This window comes from Myxine glutinosa, chromosome 3 (assembly GCF_964187855.1).
Source record: "Myxine glutinosa chromosome 3, kmMyxGlut1.1, whole genome shotgun sequence".
NCBI lineage: Eukaryota > Metazoa > Chordata > Myxini > Myxiniformes > Myxinidae > Myxine > Myxine glutinosa.
This window is the reverse complement of record NC_136263.1, coordinates 33,985,592-34,011,787: the sequence shown is the minus strand read 5'-3', so window position 1 is coordinate 34,011,787 and position 26,196 is coordinate 33,985,592. Positions and strand designations below refer to the sequence as shown.

At 45.2% G+C, this 26,196-nt stretch overlaps 1 protein-coding gene across 2 annotated transcripts in view; it reads left to right on the top strand.

Annotated features, from left to right (window-relative positions):
• Positions 1 to 8,450: 8,450 nt before the first annotated feature.
• The window catches only part of LOC137418307 (uncharacterized), a 77,498-nt gene continuing 59,752 nt past the window's right edge, over positions 8,451 to 26,196 (top strand). Inside the window, exons 1-2 of one of the 2 annotated variants that reach the window (XM_068104337.2) lie at positions 8,451 to 8,587; positions 14,249 to 14,677. In XM_068104337.2, coding sequence (XP_067960438.2) covers positions 8,503 to 8,587; positions 14,249 to 14,677 — 514 coding nt within the window. In that variant the 5' untranslated portion in view covers positions 8,451 to 8,502. The remainder of the gene's footprint in view (positions 8,588 to 14,248; positions 14,678 to 26,196) is intronic. The other variant, XM_068104338.2, reaches the window with a different exon arrangement.

The window sequence follows — 26,196 nt, the reverse complement described above, 5'->3', positions numbered from 1 at the left end:
CGACAAACCATTGCAATACACCCCGAACGTCTAGCGCCGCCACAAACTACACCATGGAATTGCAGCTGGCGCGGTTTTTTAAAACCATTGATATTAAAATAAAACGTAGCCTAAAACCACCGGGATTTTATGCTGATTCAGAATCTGTGTCTAAAACTTTTCTCCGATGTGTAGTTCTTGAGTTATAAGCGGACATCCAGACAGACACACACACACAGACACTCCTCCTTTATATATAGAGATGTGCCATGTGGCAAAGTATAGAAAAGAAGGGACATTCCATAGCTTATAGAAAATGTCGAACAATATAAAAGACGGGACATTCAAAAAATCTCGTGTGCATGCTGTACTACCCTTGTGTTCTTCAGAGGAACCAAGTGATGCTCTCGAAAAGTTCATATATAAAGGTTCATATATATATAATATAGAGGGGTGACAATTTGATTCATACACCTGCATTAAGAAGTAAATGTATTTTATTTGCCAGATGTAGGTCAATTGGATGAAAATTAAATGTTATCATTTCAATACAGATTTGACCTTTGACCTATGACCCCAAAATCTAACCACTTAATCTATGCAATATTATACATACCTGTACCAAGTGTGAATTAGATCACTTCAGCCGTTCTCAAGTTATAGACCTATTACAGATTTGACCTATGACCCCAAAATGTAATCACTTAATCTTTACATCATTATACATACAGGGTGACCCAAAAAACCTCCCACATTTCAAACGTAACTGAAAAAAAAATGGTTAAAGATAATCAAGATATTATTTGCACACATGAAACTTCATTCAATACAGTTTTTATTCATCATGTTTTAAAGATGACATCCTCCAAATGGTGGCCGTCATTGTCTATACACGCTTGGAGGCGATTTCTGAAGGCTGCCATGGCTCGACTGGTCATGTCAGGTGGAACAGCGGCTATCTCCTGCTGAATAGCAACCTTAAGGGCTTCAAGAGTTTGGGGTCGATGAGTATACACTCGTGATTTAAGCTAGCCCCACAGAAAAAAACCACAAGGGCGAGCGAGGTCAGGGGAACGGGCCGGCCACCCAACATCGCCACGCAACGAGATCACCCGATCCGGAAACATTTCCCTCAGCACTTGCAATGATCTTCGAGCTGTGTGTGTCGTAGCTCCATCTTGCTGAAACCACACATCGAGTTCTTCAAGCTCAAGGTGTTCGAGTTGTTCTCGTATCCAGAAAGAGGATAATAAGCTTGTTACATACACGTCAGGTGGGTCGACGACAACCGTTGACTACCTGATGGTGCGTAGGCGAGATAGGGGGCACCTCCGAGACACAAAGGTGATCCCGGGGGAGGAGGCTGTTTCACAGCACTACTTGGTTGTCTGCGACATAAGGGTGAAAGGTGCGAGGAGAGCTCGGCGGGTGAAGTACCAACCGAGAATGAAGGTGTGGAGGTTGAAAGAGGTGACAGTAAGGGAGGCATTAAAAGAGAGGCTGAGTAGGGTACAGGATGATGTGGTTGATCTTGAAAGTGGTTGGATGTCAATGAAAGATAGTCTGTTGGGAGCCGTTGGTGAGGTATGTGGATGGACAAAAGGACCACCGAGGCACACGGAAACATGGTGGTGGGATGATGAAGTTGGAAAGAAGATTGACGAGAAGAGGAAGAAGTTCAAGGAGTGGCAGAAGGCGAAGGGTACGGGAGCAGAAAAATCAGAGCATGAAAGTTATAAGGCAGCCAGGAAGGCTGCAAAGAAAGAGGTAGCAAAGGCGCAGGAGGCATGTAGGAAAATGTTTGGAGAACGCTTGGATTCGGAAGAGGGTCAGACAGCGGTATTCAGGATTGCAAAGCAGATAGCGAAAGAGAGGTGTGATGTGATGGGGGTGAGTTGCTTGAAGGATGAAGTGGACAAATCGTTGTGGACCCAGATGAAATTAAAGGAAGATGGAAAAGATATATGGAAAAACTGTTGAATACAGAGAATGAAAGGGATGGCAACATAGAGAGTAACCCAGATTTAGGACCGGCAGAGAAGATAACTGAGAAGGAAGTTGAAGAAGCTATAAAAGCAATGAAGAGTAGAAAAGCGGGAGGGCCGACGGGAGTTGTGGGAGATATGTTGAAGGCAGCAGGAAGTTGGGGGTGTGAAGAGAATGACAGAGATCTGTAATCCGGTGGTGAAAGAAGGCCGCATTCCAGTGGATTGGGAACTGAGTACCCTCGTCCCTCTATACAAGGGGAAAGGTGACCCACTGGAGTGTGGCTCGTACCGAGCAATAAAGTTATTGGAGCATTGCATGAAGGTATTGGAAAGGGTGTTGGAGAGCAGGATAAGGAAGAAGGTGAAGATCAACGAAATGCAGTTTGGATTTATGCCAGGAAGAGGAACGACAGACGCGCTCTTTATTGTGAGGCAGTTGCAGGAGAAGTACATGGAGAAGAGGAAGAAGTTGTTTCTTGGGTTTGTTGATCTGGAGAAAGCATTCGATAGGGTTCCACATGAAGTATTGACATGGGCATTGAGGAAGTTAGGAGTGGAGGAATGGTTGATCAGAGTAGTGATGGCAATTTACAAAAGAGCGCGCATAGCTGTACGGACGAAGGACGGGAACAGTGGTGAGTTTGAGGTGAAGGTGGGAGTGCATCAGGGGTTGCTGTGACAGAGGTTGCTGGTCCATTACTATTTGTAGCTGTGACGGAGGTGCTGGCTCGGAACGTAAAGGAGGGTTTACCGTGGGAGCTGTTGTATGCAGATGATCTGGTGTTGATTGCGGAAAGTATGGATGAACTGAAGGAAAAGATGAACAAGTGGAAAGAATGTATGGAGACAAAAGGTCTGAAGGTGAATATCGGAAAGACGAAGGTGATGGCAAGTGGTAAAGCATGTGGTGAGGTGGAAAGAACTAGGAAGTGGCCCTGTGCTGTGTGTAGGAAGGGTGTCGGAGTGAACTCCATTCAATGTACAATGTGTGCTGAGTGGGTTCATCAAAAATGTAGTGGTCTGAGAGGGTCATTAACCAGTGTGGCAGCTACATTAAAATGCAAGGTGTGCACAGAGGGAGCTGCAGATGGAGGAAATGTTGAGTTGGATCTTGGAGACGGCGTGAAGCTGGAAGGTGTGAAAACATTTTGCTACCTCGGAGAGATGCTAAATGGAGAAGGTGGATCAGACTCGGCAACGGTTGCTGGAGTGAGATGTGCATGGAAGAAGTTTCGGGAACTGAGTGGCATACTGATGAGGAGGGGAGTGTGTATGCTGCATTGAAGCTGAAGGGAAAGGTGTATGCTGCATGTGTGAGAAGTGTTATGATTTATGGGAGCGAGACATGGGTAATGAACGTAGAGCAGCAACGAAGGCTGGAAAGGGTGGAAATGCGAATGGTTCGGTGGATATGCGGAGTATCGTTGAGAGAGAGGAAGACAAATGATGAATTGCGAAAGATGATGGGAATAGAGCCTGTGATTGATGCTGTGAAGAGGAACAGGTTGAGATGGTTTGGTCATGTGTTGAGGAAAGATGAAAGTGACTGGTTGAGAAGAGTGATGGAAATGAATGTCGAAGGAAGTAGAGGACGAGGAAGACCGAGAAAGACTTGGCTAAAGATGGTGGAAGAAGAAATGCGGGCAAGGGGGTTAACAAGGAGAGATGCAGAAAATAGGGCAGAATGGAGAAGATTGTCATGGGGACCGCAAGGCTAACTCCCGCTTTAGCAGGGAAAATGGCCTTAAAATGCATGTTGTTGTTGTTGTATTATACATACCTGTACTAAGTTTGAATTTGATCACTTCAGCCATTCAGCCATTCTCAAGTTATGGACCGATTACAGACTTTGACCTTTGACTTATAACCCCAAAATGTAATCACTTAATCTATACAGCATGATACATACCTGTACCAAGTTTGAATTAGATCACTTTAGCCATTCTCAAGTTATAGACCTATTATAGCCTTTGACCTCTTGACCCCAAAATCTAATCAGTTCATCTCTACATCATTCAACATAAGTGTACCAAATTTGGTCAGAATCCCATCGCTGGTTCTCAAGTTATCATGGTAACAGTACTTTTACCTTACATGACTTCTGACCTTTGACCTCATGACCCCAAAATCTAATCAGTTCATAGTTACCTCATAATACATACCTGGCCCAAGTTTGACTTAGATCCCTTCAGCCGTTCTCAAGTTATCGCGCTGACGGAAACCTATCATGGATGGACGGATGGACAACCTGAAAACATAATGCCTCCGGTGACTTCGTCGGCAGAGGCATAAAAATTGAGGCATGGCTCATTTTAAAGAACTCTCCAATTTTAAAGGGAATAACATATGTTAATAATGTTGTTATAGAAGCCTCCATTATGACATCATAATTCGAGAAGTACAAAACTTCCTCCGATCAAGATTATTTTTTTTTGGTATACTGAATCGAGGCTCGTGAAAGAGCTGACATTTACTTCACAAACAAATCAACCAGACAAACAAAATATATAAAAAGAGGGAGCGGAAGACAAGAGAAGGGGAAGCACACAAATACTTGAGAGCACACAACATTTAAGAGCAGGGAGATGTGTGGGAGGGAGAGGGCTTGGGGGGAGGAGGCGTGGGAAGGGGGGGGGGGGGGTGGGAGAAGTATAAAACACAAGGACACCAAGGACTTCCAGGACAGAAGTTGGTATTTCAAAAACAGTGGAATTGGGGTGAAATTAGCGGGGGTAGAAAAGATCAAGGTTTTGGATGGGGGAAGATAAGAGATGGTGGTGAACAGCTGTTTTAAAGACCTGGAGGGTGGAGTGGGATTGAAGAGAGTGAGGGAGTTTGTTCCAGAGGCGGGAGAAAAGAGGAATGAAGGAGTGAAGGTGAGCAGAGAGTCTTGATTTTGGCAGTTTAACCATTAGAGGGTTGCAGGCAGATCTTGTGCGACCTGAAGGAATATTTGCGGGACAGAGCCCAGAGAGAGCTGGGGGGGCAAGGCCAGAGAGGAGTCGGTAGAAGATGGAAAGACCACCAACCTGCCTGCGGTGAGTGAGCGAGAGGCCCTTGGAGTTAGCTTCATCGCGGGAGATTCCAATGATTCTGAATGCTTTGGTTTCAACAGCGTGAAGACGAGCTAGGTGAGGCAGGAGCACCAGCCCAGAGGGGAGAGCAGTATTCCATTGAGCTGCGGATGAAAGCCTTGTATGTGGTGAGGAGCTCAGGTGTGCCAAGGAAGGACTTCGCACGACGGAGGATGCCCAGTCGGCGACTGGCTTTGGAGGCCAGATTTGAAATGTGGTTTTCCCAGGAAAGATCATGGCAGATAGTGAGACCCAAAAGCTTGAGTGACAGAACTTCTTGGAGAGGATTATTCAGAAAGTGGATGGGAGGGTTGTCCAGTTGGTCTTTTCGGAGAGACATCGTAAGAGTGTCAGATTTGTCAGGATTGAAAGACATGTTCCACTTGTTTGCCCAGTCTGTGATTTTGTCCAGGTCTGCAGAGAGTGAGGAGACTGCAGACTGCCGATCTGAGGGATGAAGAATGGAGCGACAGAGAGTAGAGTCATCAGCAAAGAGATAGAGAGGATTTTCAAGAGAGTCAGAGAGATCATTGATGAAGACCAGAAAAAGCACAAGGCCCAGAACACTGCCTTGGGGAACTCCAGCCTGAACAGGGAAGAGGAGATGAGAGAAACCCATTCAGGGCCACACGTTGACTATGACTAGAGAGGAAGTCCGCCAGCCATGCGTGGAGATTTCCATGGATACCAAAAGAGGAGAGTTTGGTGAGCAGAGCGGGGTGCCAGACCGTATCGAAGGCACGTGATATGTCAAGGGACAACAACAACAACAACAACAACAACATGCATATGTCAAGGGAGACAGCTCTAATTTCCTGTTTGGCATTGAGGACCTCCAAGCATTGTTGAGAAAGCAGAAGCAGCATGTCCAGAGTAGAGTGACCAGGTCTGAAACCAAATTGATGATCAGAGATCAAGCCATTGGAGAAGAGGAAAGATTTCATATCTGAAGCAATGATGGATTCCATGACTTTGCTGATAATTGGGAGAAGGCTGATTGGTCTGTAGTTGCTGGGATCTGATTTTGCACCTTTTTTGTGCAAAGCGGTGATGTTGGCAGATTTCCAAGCAGATGGCAGATGACTTTGAGCAAAAGAGAGGGTGAAGAGAACAGAGAGAGGGAGTGAAAGAGCGGAAGAACAGGATTTTAGGACCCGTGGGCTGATGCCGTCATGTCCAGTTGCAGAATCAGAGCCGAGGGTTGACAGAAACTTTTCCACCTTGTCAGGAGGAAAGGACACAGAGTCCAGGAGCAGCTGGGTACGACTGGGTACAGAGAGGGATGGGTTTGGGACACAAGATTTAGAGGCAAACACAGAGTTGAGGCATTCAGCTTTTTCACGTGCGGAGTCAGCCGTGTGGCCGTTTGAGGTGAGGGAGGGGATGGAGGGGGAACAAACACCAGAAACAGATTTGACCAGACGCCACCGGGATTTGGAAGAGGGAGACAGATAAGAGAGTTCTGTCCTGAGAACGGAGAGCTATTGTTTCCTGGCTCTCCTGAGGGTGGACACACACTTGTTTCGGGCTTTGTGAAAGGAAATGAGATTTCCTTCCGTTGGATTTGCTTTCCAGGAGACGAAAGCAAGTTGTTTCTGGGCAATAGCCTCACCACAAGATTCCGTGTACCATGGACGGGAGGAAGGGTATGACAACTGAAGACGAGATGGGATAAATCTGTTCATGAGAGAGAGCAATTTACTTTGGAAGAATTCCCAGGATGAGTTGATGTCAGAGGCGGTAGAGATGGCTGACCAGTCCAGATGATTGATGGCTGCTTGAAGACCGTGCCAGTTGGCCTGAGTGAAATGCCAGACTCGTCGACGCAGAGGAGGCTCTCTGAGAATGGTCAGAGAGATGTCCACTTTAACAAGCACATGATCAGATGAGCCGATTGGAGCAGAAGAAGAGCAGCAGACATTTTCAGGGAAGTTAGTCATAACCAAGTCCAGAAGAGAAGATGCTCCATTGACTGAGATCCGGGTCGGGAAATTGACAGATTGTGTCAGTCCCAGTGAGTCACAGAACTCCTTTGCTGAAGGGCCATGGCTGGTGAGAGGGGTACCCACACCCAGCCAACTGGCATGGTGACAATTGAAATCACCACTTATGAGGAAGAGAGAGTTGGGATGGGTAGATAGAAGTTGGTCCATATTATCAGACAGAGAGATGTAGATGGAGTCATCACTGTTTGGTGGACGGTACAACACACATATGAACAAAAGGTGGGAGCGAAGGGGAAGCCGTAGCCAAAGGTATTCCTGGGGGTGAGGTGGAGAGAGGGCAGTGCAGGGCGAGTGAGGAAGAGAGTTTTTGATAAAGATAGCAACCCCCCCTCCAGGACGAGGCTCAGGTCTATCATACCGGAGGAGGGAGTAACCCTGGAGAGATACCAAGGAATCAGAGACATCATGAAGGAGGAAAGTTTCTGTTAAGCAGATCAAGTCTGGTTTGTCAGAAGCAACCTGTATGGAGAGATCAGTCAAGTTTGAGCGAAGGGCCCGGATGTTTGAGGTCCATACTGTTAAAGAAGAGGAAGGGGGAGCATCGGATGCAGAACGGGGGGGGGAGGGGGGGGGGGTAGGGTAAGATGTGGAAGAGGAGGAAGAAGTAGGGAGAGCTGTTGAAGGTGTGTCAGAGATTTCAGAATAGCTTGGAGAAAGGGAGGAATGGGGCAGACAAAAGGTTTGATGGTGATTGGGTGAGGCGCAGTGAGGTGTTGTTTGAGGAGGCGGAAGAGTGAGGCAGAAGGTTGAGGGAGATGAAGGTGAAAGTTGGAAGGGGGAAGAAGCGGGGAGATGAAATTTCTTGAGCGTCATCTCGGGATAAATTGATGGAGAAAAATAAAAATAATGATGACGACATCGGTCATGTGGTTCGGCCGCCATATTTGTTTTAATACAAAAGCCTTAAAACCACTAAAAACACGTCAGGGGCGAGGGTCTGCAATCTCTGGTTGCTCTTTCTTGTGAAAAATATGGGTTCCTTTACAAGGAAACTTCAACATAGGAGGCCACACGAGTGGTCAGTATAGTTGTTTTCTGTGATCAATTTTGTTTTTTATGCTGAGAATCAAACAAACAAGCAGCACGTACCATGGTTAGCATCTTTGGTATGACTGACCGGGATAGAGTTTGAACCACCGACCTCCCAGACTTAAGGAAGATGCTTTGACCATTCTGTCACCGAGTCTGGTATTCGTTATGTTTCATAAATAATTTGCTTAAACTCTTCACGTTGTTTCAATACATGTCATGTAGTATATTACAAATTTAGTTTGTATGAAATCCAATTTTCTGGTAATTTTAGGCAAGTGTACAGTCATCCAAAGGGGAAGGAAGACATTTCCACAACCTGCTTATCCATTTGTGGGAAGTTGACACATTGTCCTTGTTCCTGAATCCTCCATGTAGTAAAGTGCACAAATTTCTTCTCCATTGTGTTCAATCTCAGTCTCTCCAATGTCTCTCTCACTGTCTAACCGCCATTCCCCAAAAATTCACATTCCTCCTTGGCAGATTATTTACTGTGCAGCTCTTTTACAAGGTAAGCATCATTTATCCGGATTTTTCCTTTCCATGAGTTAAAGGTGTGCATTTGAATCTATGTATTAAAAGTCACCCTTGGTGGAAAAAAATGTGGGTTGATGACATTTAATTTCTGTATATATTACACAGATTAGAGAGTGAGTAATTTGGATAACAAGTGGTAAACACTGTTCCAAACAACATCAGATAAAGTACTTTTCTGCAATCAGTCAACATAGTGGAGCCTGGTTGAGACGTATCAGGGTAGTTGTAATGATTGTGATTACATAAGGAGAAATTGCTTGATACAGACGAGCTTAATGTAACGGTTATACAAACCATTAAACCCTCATGGGCAAAGAGAGAACTATAAACCAGAATATAAGAAGCGGTTTATAAACTAGATCGGCACACGGTAGAGTGAATACCTCTGCCAGGCTAAACAGTTTATGTTTTGCATCTCACCGATAGGCCGGATCTGGATTCAGACCTGAATCAAAATCTAATCGGCTTGTTCTTGTCACCGAACCAACTGATCCCCCAAGTTTAGTCATAACTCGTCAACAACTTTATAAAATATCATGTTATATATTGCTTTTCGCCCGATCTCACAATGGTGAAGAATCACTTTAAAAAAAAAATTCTCGTATTCGAATCCATATTCAGTTCTTCACCAAAATCAAATCAATTCGGTATTGTCACACACCCAACCTGTCCACCAAGTTTCGTCCAAATCCGTCCATAACTTTTTGAGATATCCTGCTCTACATCTGTTTTGGCCCGATCTCCCAGTGGTGAAGAATCATTTAAAAATTCTACTGGCTGGATCCGAATCCGGATCTTCACCAAAATCTAATCATTTTGTCCTTGTCACATATGCTACCTCTCCGCCAAATTTCGTCCGAATCTGTCCACAATTTTTTGAGATATCTTGTTCACAGACAGACAGACAGATGGAAAATCGGTCTGAGACCGAGGACTTGCCGGAATGTACTTTTTTATCGGCCATTTTGGACAAATATAACGGCCGAACCACGTGACCGATGATGTCATCATTATTTGTTTTCTAAACTAATTCCTTTATTCCTTTATATATATTTATATATATTATATATAATTTATTCCTTTATATATATTCCTTTATATATATTTATAATTCCTTTATATATATTTTATAATTCCTTTATATATTCCTTTATAATATATATATATATTTATATATTATATATATTATATATATATATATATATATATAATATATATATAATATAATATAATATATTATAATAATAATATATAATTATATATAATTATATATATTATATATAATTATATATTATATATAATTATAATAATATATAATATAATATATATTATATAATATATATATAATATATATATATATTATATAATATAATATATATTATATAATATATATATATAATATATATATATTATATAATATAATATATATTATATAATATATATATATTATATATATATATATGTATATATATATTATATAATATATATATATTATATATATATATGTATATATATATATATATATATATATATATATATATATATATATTATATATATATAATATATATATTATATTTATATATATTATATATAAATATATATTATAATATATATTTAATATATATTCCTTCCTTTATAATTCCTTTATATATATTTATTTATACCTAATCCTTTATTCCTTGATGATGCTCAAGAAATTTCATCTTGATCGGATGAAGTTTTGTACTCGTCTAATTATGACGCCATAATGGAGGCACCAATGACATCATCATTAACATATTTTATTCCCCATGGAGAGTTCTTTACAATGAGCCATGTCTCAATTTTTTTCTATTCAGCACTTTCGGAGATATAGAGGTGCAAAGTTTTTCGGTTTTTCCAAGATGGCGGCCGAACCACGTGACCGATGACGTCATCATTATTATTTTTTCTCCACCAGTTTATGCCGTCATGTCGCTCAAGAAATTGCATCTTGTTTGGATGAAGTTTTGTACTTGTCGAATTATGACGTCATAATGGAGGCCTTAGGCCGAGAGAGTTAAAAATTGGGCCCAGTCTATTCCAGGGCAAGACAAATATGTGTGTAAAGTTTGGCGATTCTATGTGCAACGGTGTAGACGTAGCACTGCGCACAAACAAACAGACAGATGAAAAATCACTCATAGAGCGACACTTAGCAAAAGAGAACAAAGCAGAATGGCCCTCAGCAGAGCATCCTTTTGACCTCTTATATAATTGGTGGTTGAATTCAGTTAGCTGACATGAAAATCCAATTCAAATTTCAAGTCAATCGGATGAAAATTGAGGCATTTAGAAATTTGAAAAAAGTGGTTTACCTTTCGCCTATTTTGACCTTTTGGCCTATGTTGATCTCAAAAATAGTTGGTTGAACTCAGTTAACTGATATGTAAATCCCATTCAAATTTCAAGTGAATCGAATGAAAATTGAGGATTTTAGAAATTTGAAATTGTTGTTGACCGATGGTGATCCCCAAAATAGTTGGTGGTTGAATTTAGTTTGCTGATATGAAAATCCCATTCAAATTTCAAGTGAATTGGATGAAAATTGAGGATTTTAGAAATTTAAAATTGTTGTTGACCTTTGGCATATGTTGACCCTTTGGCCTATGCCGATCTCAAAAATTGTTGGTGGTTGAATTTAGTTAGCTGATATGTAAATCCAATTCAAATTTCAAGTGAATCGGATGAAAATGAAGGATTTTAGAATTTGAAATTGTTGTTGACCTTTGGCCTATGTTGGCCTTTTGGCCTATGCTGATCTCATAAATAGTTGGTGGTTGAATTCAGTAAGCCGATATGTAAATCCTCTTCAAATTTCAAGTCAATCGGATAAAAATTGAGGATTTTAGAAGTTTGAAATGGTTTTTGACCTTTGGTCTATGTTGACCTTTTGGCCTATGCTGATCTCAAAAATAGTTGGTGGTTGAATTCAGTCTGCCGATAAGTATATCCTATTCAAATTTTAAGTCAATCGGATGAAAATTGAGGATTTTAGAAATTTGAAAAAAGTGGTTGACCTTTGGCCTGTTGACCTTTTGACCTATGGACCCCAAATATATACGATTTTGTCGGACCACGAACTCTACCATTTGGTAAAGTTTCGTGAAGATCGGTTTAAAATTGTTTCCTGCAGGCAAGTATAAGTGAGCGGACAGACAAACACACACACACACAAACACACACACACACAAACAAACACACACACACAAACACACAAACACACACACACACACACACACACACACACACACACACACACACACACACACACACACACACACACACACACACACACACACACACACACACACACCGGAGTGATCAACATACTTGCAATTTTTTTTATTTTTTTTGGCCAAGTAACAAACCAACCAATCAACATACTTGTGGAAATCTTTTCCGGCAAGTAACAAATGAAAAATCACTCATAGAGGATTTTTTTTTTTTTTTTTTGTATACAGAATCGACGCTCGTGCAAGAGCTAACACATTGAACATGAAAACATGCACAGACACATAAAACATACAATGAAGGGAGCGGGAGACAAGCTGGGGAGAGGGAAGCATACAAGCACAACAACAGCAGCGAACAGGGATGTCCGTAGATCTGTGGAAGGGGGGGCTGGGGGAGGGGTACGCGGTATAAAGCAAATGAAAACTACTAGGAATTTCAGAAAAGAAGTTGGGAATTGAAAGAGGCGGATTTGGGTTGTTTTAATGGGGGTAGAAAAGATCTGGGAGTTGGTGGTCCAAGAGATGGTGGTGAGATAGAGGACATAAGAGATGGTGGTGTACAGCTGTTTTAAAGACCTGGAGGGTGGAGTGGGATTGAAGAGAGTGAGGGAGTTTGTCCAGAGGCGGGAGAAAAGAGGAATGAAAGAGTGAAGGTGAGCAGAGAGTCTTGATTTTGGCAGTTTCACCATAAGAGGGTTGCTGGCAGCTCTTGTGCGACCTGCAGGAATATTTGGGGGGCAAAGCACAGACATAACAGGGGGAGCAAGGCAGGAAAGGAATCGGTAGAAGACAGAAAGACCACCAACCTACCTGCGGTGAGAGAGAGAAAGGCCTCAGAATCAGATTCATCACCGGATATACCAATGATACTGAATGCTTTGGTTTCAACCGCGTGAAGCCGAGCTAGGTGTGAGGCAGGAGCACCAGCCCAGAGGGGAGAGCAGTACTCCATTGAGCTGCGGATGAAAGCTTTGTATGTGGCGAGGAGCTTGGAAGTGCCCAGAAAGGACTTTGCACGATGGAGGATTCCCAGTCGGCGACTGACTTTGGAGGCCAGCTTGGAAATATTGTTTTCCCAGGAAAGGACCCTTGGACTGAGTCCGTCTGGTCCGGTTGCAGAATCAGAGTCGAGGTTTGACAGCAATTTCTCCGCCTTGTCAGGAGAGAAGGACACAAAGTCCAGGAGCAGCTGGCCTTGACTGGGTAAGGTGGGTACAGAGAGAGATGGGTTTGGGACACAAGATTTTGCGGCAAACACAGAGTTGAGGCATTCGGCTTTGTCACGTGCGGTGTCAGCTGTGTAGCCATTTGAGGTAAGGGAAGGGATGGAGGGGGAACAAACACGAGAAACAGATTTGACCAGACACCACCAGGATTTGGGGGAGGGAGACAGGTTTGAGACAGGTTAGTTGGTGGTTGATTTCAGTTAGAGGATATGTAAATCCTCTTCAAATTTCAAGTCAACTGGATGAAAATAGAGGATTTTAGAAATTTGAAAAAAGTGGTTGACCTTTGGCCTATTGACCTTTTGACCTAAAAAAAATAGGATTCTGTCGGACCACCAACTCTACCATTTGGTGACGTTTTGTGAAGACCAGTTTAAAATTGTAACTTGTAGGCAAGTATAAGTGAGTGGACAAACACACAGACACACACACAAACACACACACAAACCGGAGTGTTCAACATACTTGTCAAATTTTTTTAATTTTTTTTTGTAAAGTAACAGACAGACAGACAGACAGACAGGGGTGAAAACATAACCTCCATCCACCTTCGGTGGCGGAAGTAAACATAGCAAGAAGAACAGGAAAATGCAGAAAGAAAAAAGGCCAACACAGACAAGCATTTTACAGGCGCATGATATCCAATGACAGATTAATGGTGGGGGAGGACGGGATGGGAGCTGAATAAACAATGTGGAGAGGGATAGGTGCCTTGAGGTGGTTGGTTGGTATGGAAAGAACTTTGGTGATCTTCCATCAGGCGGTAGGCCCAAAACATGCCAAAACCCGTTTCCCAGTTGAGCTTTCATAATATCACCTTCAATCCCAAGCAGTACTTCGGAGGTACAATGAGCATGGATTGGAAATCTCAGCTGATAGAATGGAACAAGGTTGTCGAGGTTACCAGCTGCACCCATTGCGACATATGCTCACTGAATATTTATATTGAATTCCTGTTTGTACCAACACACACTCCAAAGGAAATTGTTCATTTCACGTCAGACATCTACGAACCCCCGTCATTGACGGGTACCTTTGCTTGTGTAAGAATATTAATTAAACAAGTTTAACACAGAATCACATGTGATGTTATTTACAAATTTCTCTCTTTTTTATTTTCTGTTTCCCCATTCATTTTCTTCGTTCACTCTCAGGTATTTTTGCTCAAGATCAGGAAAGGAAATGCACAATTACAGCAAAGTACACCTTGTGTTTTTTACCAGAGGTCATGGGCACAGTGGATGGTGAAGCCACTATACCCTGTAACCTCACTTCCCGAGAAACAAATACAATGATTTATTATACGAGCTGGACAAAGGACGATATCCATGGAGTGTCTTTCATACAGAAATGGCACAGTGGTTCTGTCACACATTTAAATCGCAATAAAACCATCAAACATCAAAATCACCTGGATATTGTGGGTGATGCAAGTGAAGGGAAGGTGAATTTGAAGATCCGGAACCTGAACCTCAGGGACGAAGGAACCTATTATTGCTGGTTTTTGAGCAATATCACCTTGTGGAAGAATGAGACGAATGACGGTTTCGTCGGTAACACAGGAACCAGGCTTGTGGTTGGAGGTGAGTTTGTATCAACAACCAAAGACTTTTATATCTATTTGAATGGACATTATTATTATTATTATCTATATAATAATACCGTAAGGACTCGACTTTGTTATCCCTTTTACGCCGCACCCAGTGACCCGATGCCCACGGCACTATTGGATTTACCATCTACGAACCGCGCCCTTTGTTTATCACGTACAGCCATACTCGAAAAATCTGAATTCGTCGACTTTGGGGCCCAAAAGCATCCGATTAACGGCCGATACGACGCCATCTTACGACGCCATCGTATTGGCGTCTGCTGGGCGAAGGCGATGCGAGCCGTCCGCTGATTGGACAGTCGAGTGGTGTGAACCAAATGGTCTTTTTATTCCCTTGAACATTTTAAATTAGGATATATAAGAAAACGTCTTTATCGTCATTTTAATAAAGTAAAATGGAGTGACGTTTTGGAAACGTTTTTTGAAGTTTGAAGTTTTTTCGAATCGAAATGAAGAAGTTTTTGAAGTTTTGATTTTGGAAACGTTAAATGGAGAAACAGTTTCACAGGAAGAGAATGCGATGCGATGAAGAAGAATCCATCTTTATTTTATTTTTTTGAACCACAAAAGATTGAAGCTCCACGAAGTCAAGAATGTGAAACTACGTGAATGTAATAAAATAAAAATATACATAAACGACACAGTTCTATGGAATTTTAAATCGATTCATAATCACATGAAGAAAATGAGGGGCAGATGAAGAAGATGACTGCATCACCGGAATTCACCTCAGGTTTTTGGCGTATCTTTCAAGTTGTCGTGATTTTGTGAAAATCCTGAATATTCCTTTGGGTTTGTCGACACGTTTTGTTGAGAAGACGATCAACAAAACATTTTCCTTTTTGATTGACAGGTTACAAATGTGTTCTTGAATAGCCGAAATGTCGCGTTTTTTAATTCAAGTTGAATAGGTCTTGAGGCCTTTATTAATAATCTATCTATATAAATATAATAATAGCGTAAGGACTAGACTTTGTTATCCCTTTTACGCCGCACCCAGTGACCCGATGCCCACGGCACTAATGGATTTACGATCTACGAACCGCACTCTTTGTTTATCACGTACAGCCATACTCGAAAAATCTGAATTAGCCGACGTTGGGGCCCAAAAGCATCCGATTAACTGCCGATACGACGCCATCTTACGACACCATCGTATTGGCGTCTGCTGGGCGAAGGTGAAGCAAGCTGTCCGCTGATTGGACAGTCAAAGGCGACAGCAAGCCATCCACTGAGTGGACAATCCCAGAGTGGTGCTATGCCGATTCCTATTACGAATCCATTCATTTTTCAAAAGTATATCGTAGCGTTGTCATTTAAGTAGATTGCAATAAATACGTTGTTCATATACGCACTCTTCATTCTCATCTTTCTTCCTAACTCTTACTCGGACAAGCAAATCCCCAATGCCATCCATCATGGTACACTCTATCCATGCACCACATCCTCCCTTCCGTGGATGTTCCACGGGTTTCGGCTAGTTATTAATAGTATTACACAAGATCAATAAAATAATCTTCATTTTAGTACAATGCCATTTAAATCGTCAACTTGAACCCAAAATATATTTTCAGAATTTAATCGATTCAGGAAACTCAGGTACAATTTAAATTCCTTTATGGATAATTGTCTAAGTATTGGTTGAGAGGATGAGTTTGTCCCCAGTTCCTAATCAAATCCGTGTAACCATGAATAACCAGACCCGCACTCGGAAGAGCACATACCTCCGCCAGGCTGAACAGTTTATGTTTTGTATCCCACTGATAGGCGGGATCTGGATTCGGACCTGAAACAAAATATAATCGCTTGTTCTTCTCACCTAACCCACTAATCCACCGAGTTTGGTCATAAATCGTCCACAACTTTATTAAATATCATGTTATATATCACTTTTCGTCCGATCTCTCGATGGTGAAGAATCACTTGAAAAATTAAATAATTCTCGAACCCGAATCCATATTCAGATCTTCACCAAAATCGAATCGATTCGTCCTTGTCACATGCGCAACATGTCCATCAAGTTTCGTCTGAATCCGTCCACAACTTTTTGAGATATCTTGTTCACAGACAGACAGACAGATCAGAGTGAAAACATCCAGCTTCGGTGGTGGAGGTAAAAATGATGGTGTATTATTCTAGAGTCCCTGTATAAAGAGAGTTGCGCCATGCGCTGACCCGAGATTTCTGGTCACGTGATTTCGTGGCGCCATTTTGTGTCTAACTTCACCGTGCGTGAACGTCAGCTTGGTACGGGAATGTTGTTTATTGCCAAACAAAATGACTGGTTGTTCTGCTTTTGGTTGTTCAAACCAATCTGGGAAATATAAGATGTATAGATTTCCAAGTGATAAAGTCAGAAGACAAATTTGGGAAGCGAAAGTCAGACGAAAGAGCTGGAAAGCGATCGACTCCTCGAGACTCTGCCAGGTAGGCCCACGCCGCTTGATGATCGATGTTCAAAAGCAATTCTATCTGCTCGGTTTTTTTTTGGTTGTCTGTCCGTTGAAAACCCTTTTAAAGGGAAGTGATTTGTGTTTGTTTATAATCTTCAAGAAGCTGACCAAAAATGCATTTCCGTGGGAAGAACCCTGCTCAATTTTTTTCGGGTAGTCCTAGCGGACCGCATATTGTCATTGATTGATGAAATGTCCCGGTACAGTGACATTGCCTGGTCTGCGGTTGGGTAGTCTGCGGGCAATGTCACTGTACTTTTTCAGAGGGAATTAATTTTGATTTTATAGGGGTGGGAAACCCATGGTCCGTTTTGTTTTCAGTTGTCTGTCCGTCCATTCAAAACTTATTCCGAGGCAAGTTATTTTTTTGGTTTAAAATCTTTAGCCTAATCGGAAATCATAAAAGCAATTTTAGGGGGGACCTGCTCAATTTTTTTGCGGGTTGTGCAGCCATCCATACGTCTAAAATTTGACGAGTTATTGTTTGCTTTGTACAGTGCTCATGCGTCTTGTGGCATATTTGCTCAAATATTTCCCACCCCGGGATTTATGGCCAAATTGTAGTGATGGAAGATTTTGCACATTGGACAATCCCTATATATTTAACCTGGTGACAGCTATCGTTCCCAAAACATACAATATTTCTAGGTGATTAATGCAGTAAAACAGGTGTATTTGTGTACCCACATTTAAAACTGGCTCAACTTTCAAAAGCTGTTATCCCTGTTTGATATTGTTGCGGATATGGCATTTGGCCTCAATATCCGCTTGTAAATACTCCCCATTTCCCCAATACTCCCCAACTATCCCCAATCCCCCATTCCCTAGTCCCATTGCCTGTAAATAACACTCTGTAGAACCGACCTTCCCCTTTTTCCCCCATTAAATGTCGTGCCCAGGTCCACCGCATCTCACGTAGACAACTTTCGGACATCTTGCTAGTTATTCTTAGTCTATGTCAGTTAAGGACTCGTTTCCATTAATTCTGACTCTTCGTTGCACCAGAATGTGATTGTATGGCACCAGTAGTGAGTTTAGGACCTCCCCTTACCTCCTCCCATCTTCCCCATGAAACAACTACGACAACAACAACAACAACTACAACAACAGAGGGGCGCGGCGCGGCGTGCGGGGAGTGTGCGTCCTCACTCCGGCTCGGTTAGCCGCCATTACCCATGTGCGCCGACGGGGTTACCAAGAAGGGGCTGCCTGTCGGCCCCTCGTCAAGGGCGGAGCCGGTAACCCCCCCGCACGCACCCAATGAGAAGCAACGGGCCGATTCCATCTGGGGCGGAGCTAACGAGCCGAGGGCGTGTCACTCCCCGCCGGATATACACAGCGACTTACCGGACGTGACGTCAGATGCGCCCCCGACTGAAGAAGACAAGTCGCGACCTTCCAGCGCTGAGAGCGACCTCCCCGCATCATTGGACCGGACCGGGTCGATTCTGTCCTTGAGCCAAGAGTGCACCTTGAGCCATCGACTACCCGCTTTCCTTGCCATCAATCCCCGTGTGAGTCAGTTTTTGTCCTGTTTATCTGTCATCTGTCGGGGCTAATATAAGAGTGTGTCTAAGTGCCTATCTTCCTATGCTGTCCCTCTCATTCCTGTAATCTAACCTTCCGCCATAATATAACCTCCTCCGGAGGTCTTGAGAACTGAACCCTTGGTGTCGTGTCATTTTAATCCCAGCCGTTGTGTCCTTTTCCTTCATTGACCTAGCATAGCGCGACTCGGCCAAGGTTCGAGTATAATCGGGTAAACGTGCAGGCGCGGTCATACCAAACCGCTCGGTAAACCAACATCCACAACCGCGTCTGTAACAAATGGTGTCGAGGAGTGGAATTCGGACCTGGGACTAAATTTATTAGGCCCAAATTTTGGAACACCAATTGTACCACTAGGGTAACAATTGGTGTTGGGAGGTAGAATTCGATCCGGAGCGCGTTTCCCGCGCTCGAAATTATAACGGCGAAATTTGAATTTGTTTTACGGAAATAAAAACCCGAATTTTGAAAGTCGCGCTATGGCGGATCAAGACAGCTGGGGTCCGGTAGGGGAGAGTGAGGCAGGGTCGGTCCAGGACCAAATTGAGGGACGCGAGGAGAGCGAAGCAGCGAGGGTAGCAGACGCACAAAATAGCGTCGTTGCGCCCGACGTAGCGGGGGCGCAAAATGGCGCCTCGCTGGTCACCGCGCCCGCGACTGTGGCAGCGCCCCTGGTGGATTCGAACCTTTTCCTCCTGCAAATGAGGGCCCTTATGGAACAAATGGGTGAGCAATTGGGAGACCAAATTAGAGGTTTGAAAAGCAGTATGGGACAAATGGGGAACCGGATGGAGGCTCAGAATGAGCAATTGGGGGTAATGGGGAACCGGATGGATGCTCAGGGTGAGCAATTGTGGGTAATGAGGGACGAAGCGAGGGGTACCGGTGAGGGATTAGACAAGAAATTAGAGGGGTTAGACAATGGGATAGAAGGGGTGAAACATGGGTTAATGGGGGTAGAAAATAGAATGGCTGCCCAGGAGAATCAGATAGAGGGAGTGAAAAATGGGTTAGAGGGGTTAGAAAACAGGATGGAAGGCAAATTGAGGGACATGAGGGACCAAGCGGAAAGGGAAGTTAACCAAATGGGGCAGCAGATAGAGGGGGTCAGAATGGGGGTAGAAACCAAACTGGATGCTCACAGGGAGGAAATGGAGCAGATGAGGGTGGCATCTGGGCAGGAGATGCAAGTGATGGGAGAGGAGATCAGAAGAGGAGTGGGTGAGGGGGTCGGAGGAGTGCGCGAGGAGGTGAGGCACTGTAAGGAGCACATGGAGAAGGAGGTGAGAAAGGGGACTGTAAAGTTACAAGGGGGCATAGAGGACCTGACGCAGGAGATGGAACAGCTGACGGAGGGACAAAAAGGACTAACGGAGCAGGTTCAAAGGAACACTGCGGTATTAGGAGGGTTAAAGGCGACACAGAAAGAACTAAAAGATGACTTGGTAGCGACGAAGAGGGAATGTCAGATGGTACGTGAGGGACTGACAACGAGGCTGGACGAGGTGATAGAGGTAATGGAGACGAAGGACCGACAGGTGAGGACGCACATGGAAACGGTCAAGGTAGCCTTAGAGGATGAGCTTGAGGAGACGTACCGGGGAATAAAAGAGGTGAAGCAGAAATTAGAAGAAGTGGAAGAAGGGATGAGCGAAATTAAGAAGCGACGGAGAGGGGATAAGAAAGAGATAAAAGAGGAGATAAAAGAATTGGTCCGAAGTCTGTGTTCGGATCGTGATGATGTGCTCATTAACCGGATGAGGGATTCGCAGGTGATGGAGGAGAAGCGAAGAGGAAGAGGACCCGGTGTAAGTGGTGACCAATATGGTCGTGCGTATGATGCGCCAGGGGATTTAAGAAGCTTGGGGGTCGAGATGGACCCGGGTGTTCGTGAGAGGCCGTTGGTGAAGTGTGCGACAGGTCTGGTGTGCGAAAAAGGAGGTGTGCGAGAAAGTCCGACTCTGGGGTGTGTGAGGAAAAAGTGCGTGCCAAGGAGTGAGGGTGCTGGCGAGAATGAGTCGGTCGTAGCGCGTGTGCGAGGGAGCACATGGAAGCGCGGTGTGGTAAGTGTTACAGAGGGTGTGACGGGAGAGTGTGCGCAGGAGTGTGCGCGAGAAAAGTGTGTGACGGACAGGTGCATGGGGAAAGAGTGCGCTGTCAAAGGCAAGGAAGAATGCACGCCGGTGGTGAGTGTTACAGAGGGCGTGACGGGAGAGTGTGCGCAAGAGTGTGCGCGAGGAAGGTGTGTAACGGACAGGTGCATGAGGAAAGAGTGCGCTGTCAAGAGTAAGGGTGAGTGCGCTGTCAAGAGTGGTGGTGAGAGGAGTGAGAGTGACAAGGAGCGTGAGTTGGTTGTGACAGGTGAGCGAGGATGGACACCTGGGATGGAAGGATGCACACCTGGAATGGTAGAGCGTGAGTGGGAATGCACGCTGGAGTTGGTGGTGAGGCACGTGGTTGGGTGTGCGAATGAGAGCACACCTGTGATTGTCACAGAGGAGGTGACAGAGGAGGGGGCGCGAAGAGGTGTGTTGGTGAGGTGTGCGACCAACGAATGTGTGCCAAAGTGTTCGGTGGTCAGGTGTGTGACCAAGGCTGTGAGTGGAATGGGTGTGCCGGGGTGTGAAAGGAAAGGTACGAGGAGCATGGGAACGACTGGATGTGTGAGCAAGGAACGGGCTGCGGGGTGTAAGCATCCAGGTGAAGCATCGACGGTGACCGGGTTAAAGGTTAGAACGACTTTTAGCCGAAGCGGGCCCTCGGTGCGTGCCGGGCTTCGCGTGCCGCGAGAACCAGCGGGGATCCGAGCCACGGCGGGTTCGAAAGGACCGCCGTGCGCGAGCCACGCTGGGCCTCGCTTTGAACGGCCGCGTCCGTGCTCCACTAGGCGGAGCGGGCAGCCCGATAGAAAGGGTCGTCATGGCGACCACTTTTTGTTGAGGCATTCCGGCAGGTCGAGATCGGGACATTGGATGGCTCCACGCCGAGATGGTGCGTGGGATCTCGGCCCGGGTAAGCCCCCGTCCCTGCACCGAGTGCCGGACGCATCCAGCCGCTGGCACAGAACAACCCGCATTCATGGCTTGGCTTTACGAAGCCGGGCTTTGGACAGGAATTGGCGCACCGAGAGGCATTAGTGAGTAGACTGGGTGATGAGGTTAGTGTTTTGGACCCAAAATTTGAAAAAAACAAAATTTGGTGATTGGCAAAGGATTGGCAGTAGTGATTGGCAGATGATGGGTAGTGATTGGCAAATTTTTGATTTGTGGAAATTTGATGTGCAAAATTGGTAGTGAGCGATGGGCCCGGTGGGTAAGGGTGGCATCCCTGCCACCCTTCCCATGTGGGGCAAATGCGCTATAGCTTATGGGGTGTATGGCAGTGAAAACTAGCCCGGGTGGGTTAGGTTATATTGTAGGGATCTAGCGAAGATGACATTAGGTAACGTTAAGGTTAGTTAGTGACTGATACCTGTAGTGGGGACGCAGGTAGATTAGTATGGATGATAATGACGTGGGAGCGCAATAGTTTAAAGGGACGACTGGGAAGCGCAAGTTTCAGAAGGGAGTAGTTAGATGAGATGATGCCGTGTGTGTGAGAATTGAACAGGTGTGATTGCACAGGTGTGCAACTGGACAGGTGTGTGGAGCAGTGTATGAGTAGTGAGTGTGTTGATCAGCGCGAATGCGCTTGGGGAGAGAAGGGTGCAGGTGGCACCAGGTGTGAGAGCACAGGTGTGCAGGTACAGGTGGGTGGAGAGAGTTGGAGTAAGTGGTACGGAGTGGTGTGCATGGTGCGAAGGTGTGAATGGGGGAAGAGTGGACCCCTTTCACGAGTACCCGGGGCGGGTAGTGTAAGTGTTAGGTAGAGGGTATAGGTAAATTGTGGTTGGATATTGGCATCTGTGGTGCGGGTGACAGAATGGTGTTGTGGATGGGTGCATTAGTGTTGTGGAAATGGCTGGGCGTGTAGCCTGTTAGTGTGTGTAGTTGGTTGGGCACTCCACCACTGTGAGGATGTCGGCCAGGTGAGGCCGCAGGTGGGCTCTGGGAGCCGGTAGAGTTGTGGATGGGGCCCGAGGATCCGGAGGACGGACCCGGGTAGCCCAGTGCCAGAGAGGGCACCGAGTGGGGAGAGCGCCAGAGGGCCTTCCCCAGGTAGTTAGGTTAGGGTAAGGAGTAGGTAAGCTCGGAGGCAACTGCAGTGGTGGAGGTGTGCAGGTGGGTAGACCCGCTGGGAGAGGTACACGCCACAGCCCAGAAATTGTGCGAGGGCACCGGGAGATGAATCGGGGGAGTGAGACCCCAAATTGAAAAGCACCACAGTTTGGCCAATGGGAATTGGTTTTTAGAACCCATAGTGTAAGAGGGCCAATGGTTTGGCAGGAGAAAGACCCCGGGTAATGTAAAGTTGTTAAAGTCATTTAGGAAATAGTTAGGATTGATGAACCTGTCGCACCATACGCAGCCACTTACCTGTGGTGATGATGATGACTCCACACCTGTGTTTTCTTTGTTTGTGTTGCAGAAATGAGAATTGCTGTGAGGATTTGTGAGACGCATCACGACGTGGATGAGACATTGGGGTGATTCCATCTCTCCCTCCCTAGGAGGGACTGATGATTAATTGGTGATAGCAAATTTTGATGAAAGTTGAAAATGGCAAATTTGATTGGTTAGGAGGGAGAGAAGACGAATTTGGTTTATGGGAGGAACGGGGAAGACAGTAGGGATGTTTGTTGATTTGTAAAGTAGATGTTTATGGGTAGTGTTGTGTTGTGTGGATACAGTAAGGGGTAAGGGAGGGGCCATGTAGGTTACCTGGTGGGGGGGGGGGGGGGGGGGCGTACGGTAGGAACGTACCTGTCTCACCTGGTTCCCATGTGCCCCCAGTGTGCATTACCTTACATTGCATGCACTTTTGCGCCCTTACCACCTTACTCACTTGTCTGCTTCTTTTGTCTCCCACCTCCGAGGATCTGGCTTTGGGGTAGAGAGAGAGGAGAGAGAGGTGCTGGCTACGCAGTTGTGGGCCTGCACTTTCGCTGCTTGCTGCCTGGATCGATACACCATATGGACCGCAATTTTGGTGGCCACCCACAATGGACCGCAGTTCTTTTGCGGCCAAGCACCACCCATTGATGGACCTATGGGTCAACGTGGCACCTATGCCATACAAGGTGAACCACTTATAGTTGGCCCCCTGACGGCCACAATACAGAAATGGACGCGGTTGGCGCCTTTCTTTATTTTTTTGAAAGAGGCAAGAACACCAAGTGCACCACACGAAGGCAAGACCAGCGGCAGAACATCGGCCGGCTGCGACACCACCGGTGATTTATAAACACTTTATTGGTGCACCGGATGGTGCTGACTGTGTGATGGGGTGGTGCTTTTGGTGCTGGGAAGGGGTGCTCTGCACATTATTAAAGGCCGTAAGGCCACAGAGCACTCGTGGGTTGGTGTATCGATGCTGGCATGCGTGCTCTCTCTATGCATAACATCTGCATGTGTTCCTCCAAAAACAGGTCCTGGATCGTAGTGTAAATATCAGCGTAGTCTTGTAAATAATGCTCCCTACCGGCTGTATGTTTAGTTTGCGAATTCTTTCCGCAATTCGGTTATCCTGTGGGCGTGTTTCTGTGAGGAGAAGGGTGCAACGTCGCAGGGGGACATATTTACTCATTTGTGAATATCTGTAAAACTGTCGCACTCAGGGTAGAGTTAATAGTAGAGGGAACTACATCTGAGTGCCACACTAAAATAGGTAAAAATTTATCGGGTCGGGACGCCCCGAGGGTAGAGAAGGGTGCAATGTTGCGGATATGGCATTTGGCCTCAATATCCGCTTGTAAATACTCCCCTATTTCCCCAATACTCCCCAACTATCCCCAATCCCCCATTCCCTAGTCCCATTGCCTGTAAATAACACTCTGTAGAACCGACCTTCCCCTTTTTCCCCCATTAAATGTCGTGCCCAGGTCCACCGCATCTCACGTAGACAACTTTCGGACATCTTGCTAGTTATTCTTAGTCTATGTCAGTTAAGGACTCGTTTCCATTAATTCTGACTCTTCGTTGCACCAGAATGTGATTGTATGGCACCAGTAGTGAGTTTAGGACCTCCCCTTACCTACTCCCATCTTCCCCATGAAACAACAACTACAACAACAACAACAACTACAACTACAACAACAACTACAACAACAGAGGGGCGCGGCGCGGCGTGCGGGGAGTGTGCGTCCTCACTCCGGCTCGGTTAGCCGCCATTACCCATGTGCGCCGACGGGGTTACCAAGAAGGGGCTGCCTGTCGGCCCCTCGTCAAGGGCGGAGCCGGTAACCCCCCCGCACGCACCCAATGAGAAGCAACGGGCCGATTCCATCTGGGGCGGAGCTAACGAGCCGAGGGCGTGTCACTCCCCGCCGGATATACGCAGCGACTTACCGGACGTGACGTCAGATGCGCCCCCGACTGAAGAAGACAAGTCGCGACCTTCCAGCGCTGAGAGCGACCTCCCCGCATCATTGGACCGGACCGGGTCGATTCTGTCCTTGAGCCAAGAGTGCACCTTGAGCCATCGACTACCCGCTTTCCTTGCCATCAATCCCCGTGTGAGTCAGTTTTTGTCCTGTTTATCTGTCGTCTGTCGGGGCTAATATAAGAGTGTGTCTAAGTGCCTATCTTCCTATGCTGTCCCTCTCATTCCTGTAATCTAACCTTCCGCCATAATATAACCTCCTCCGGAGGTCTTGAGAACTGAACCCTTGGTGTCGTGTCATTTTAATCCCAGCCGTTGTGTCCTTTTCCTTCATTGACCTAGCATAGCGCGACTCGGCCAAGGTTCGAGTATAATCGGGTAAACGTGCAGGCGCGGTCATACCAAACCGCTCGGTAAACCAACATCCACAACCACGTCTGTAACAATATCAATATACATGTGGTCGATAGAGCTAGCGATTTGTCTGGCCATCTTCCGGAAGATTGTCCATGTGATTTTCTGTTGTGGAAGTACTAGTACATGACAGCTCATTAAAATTAAACTGTGTTGTGTTAGAATAAAAATTTCAATAAATAAATACATCAAGGACACTCATTGTATGATTGCAGGAACATTTCGATGTGAATCAGTTTGAGAGGGGGCGAGCTGATGACAGTGACATCTGATGACAGATGATGACAGTCTAACACACAGATTTAAGTGTGTTAGACTATATGTCGGCTGGAAGTCCTACACCGGAATTGCTCTCGGCACCCTTTAAAAAATATTGGATATGCCCACACTCCTTTCTAAAAGTTATTAAAATTCAGAGAACGACAGCATTGGTTTGTCTTACTTATAATGTTAGCTCTTATATGCAGTGTTGGCTTGTAATATGCATTGCCATACCACTTTTAATATCACCACACAGCTCTTTTTCACGGCAATAGCTGAGTTTTTGACAAAACAAATATCACCTGTATGTAATAATAAGACTAAATATGTGTAG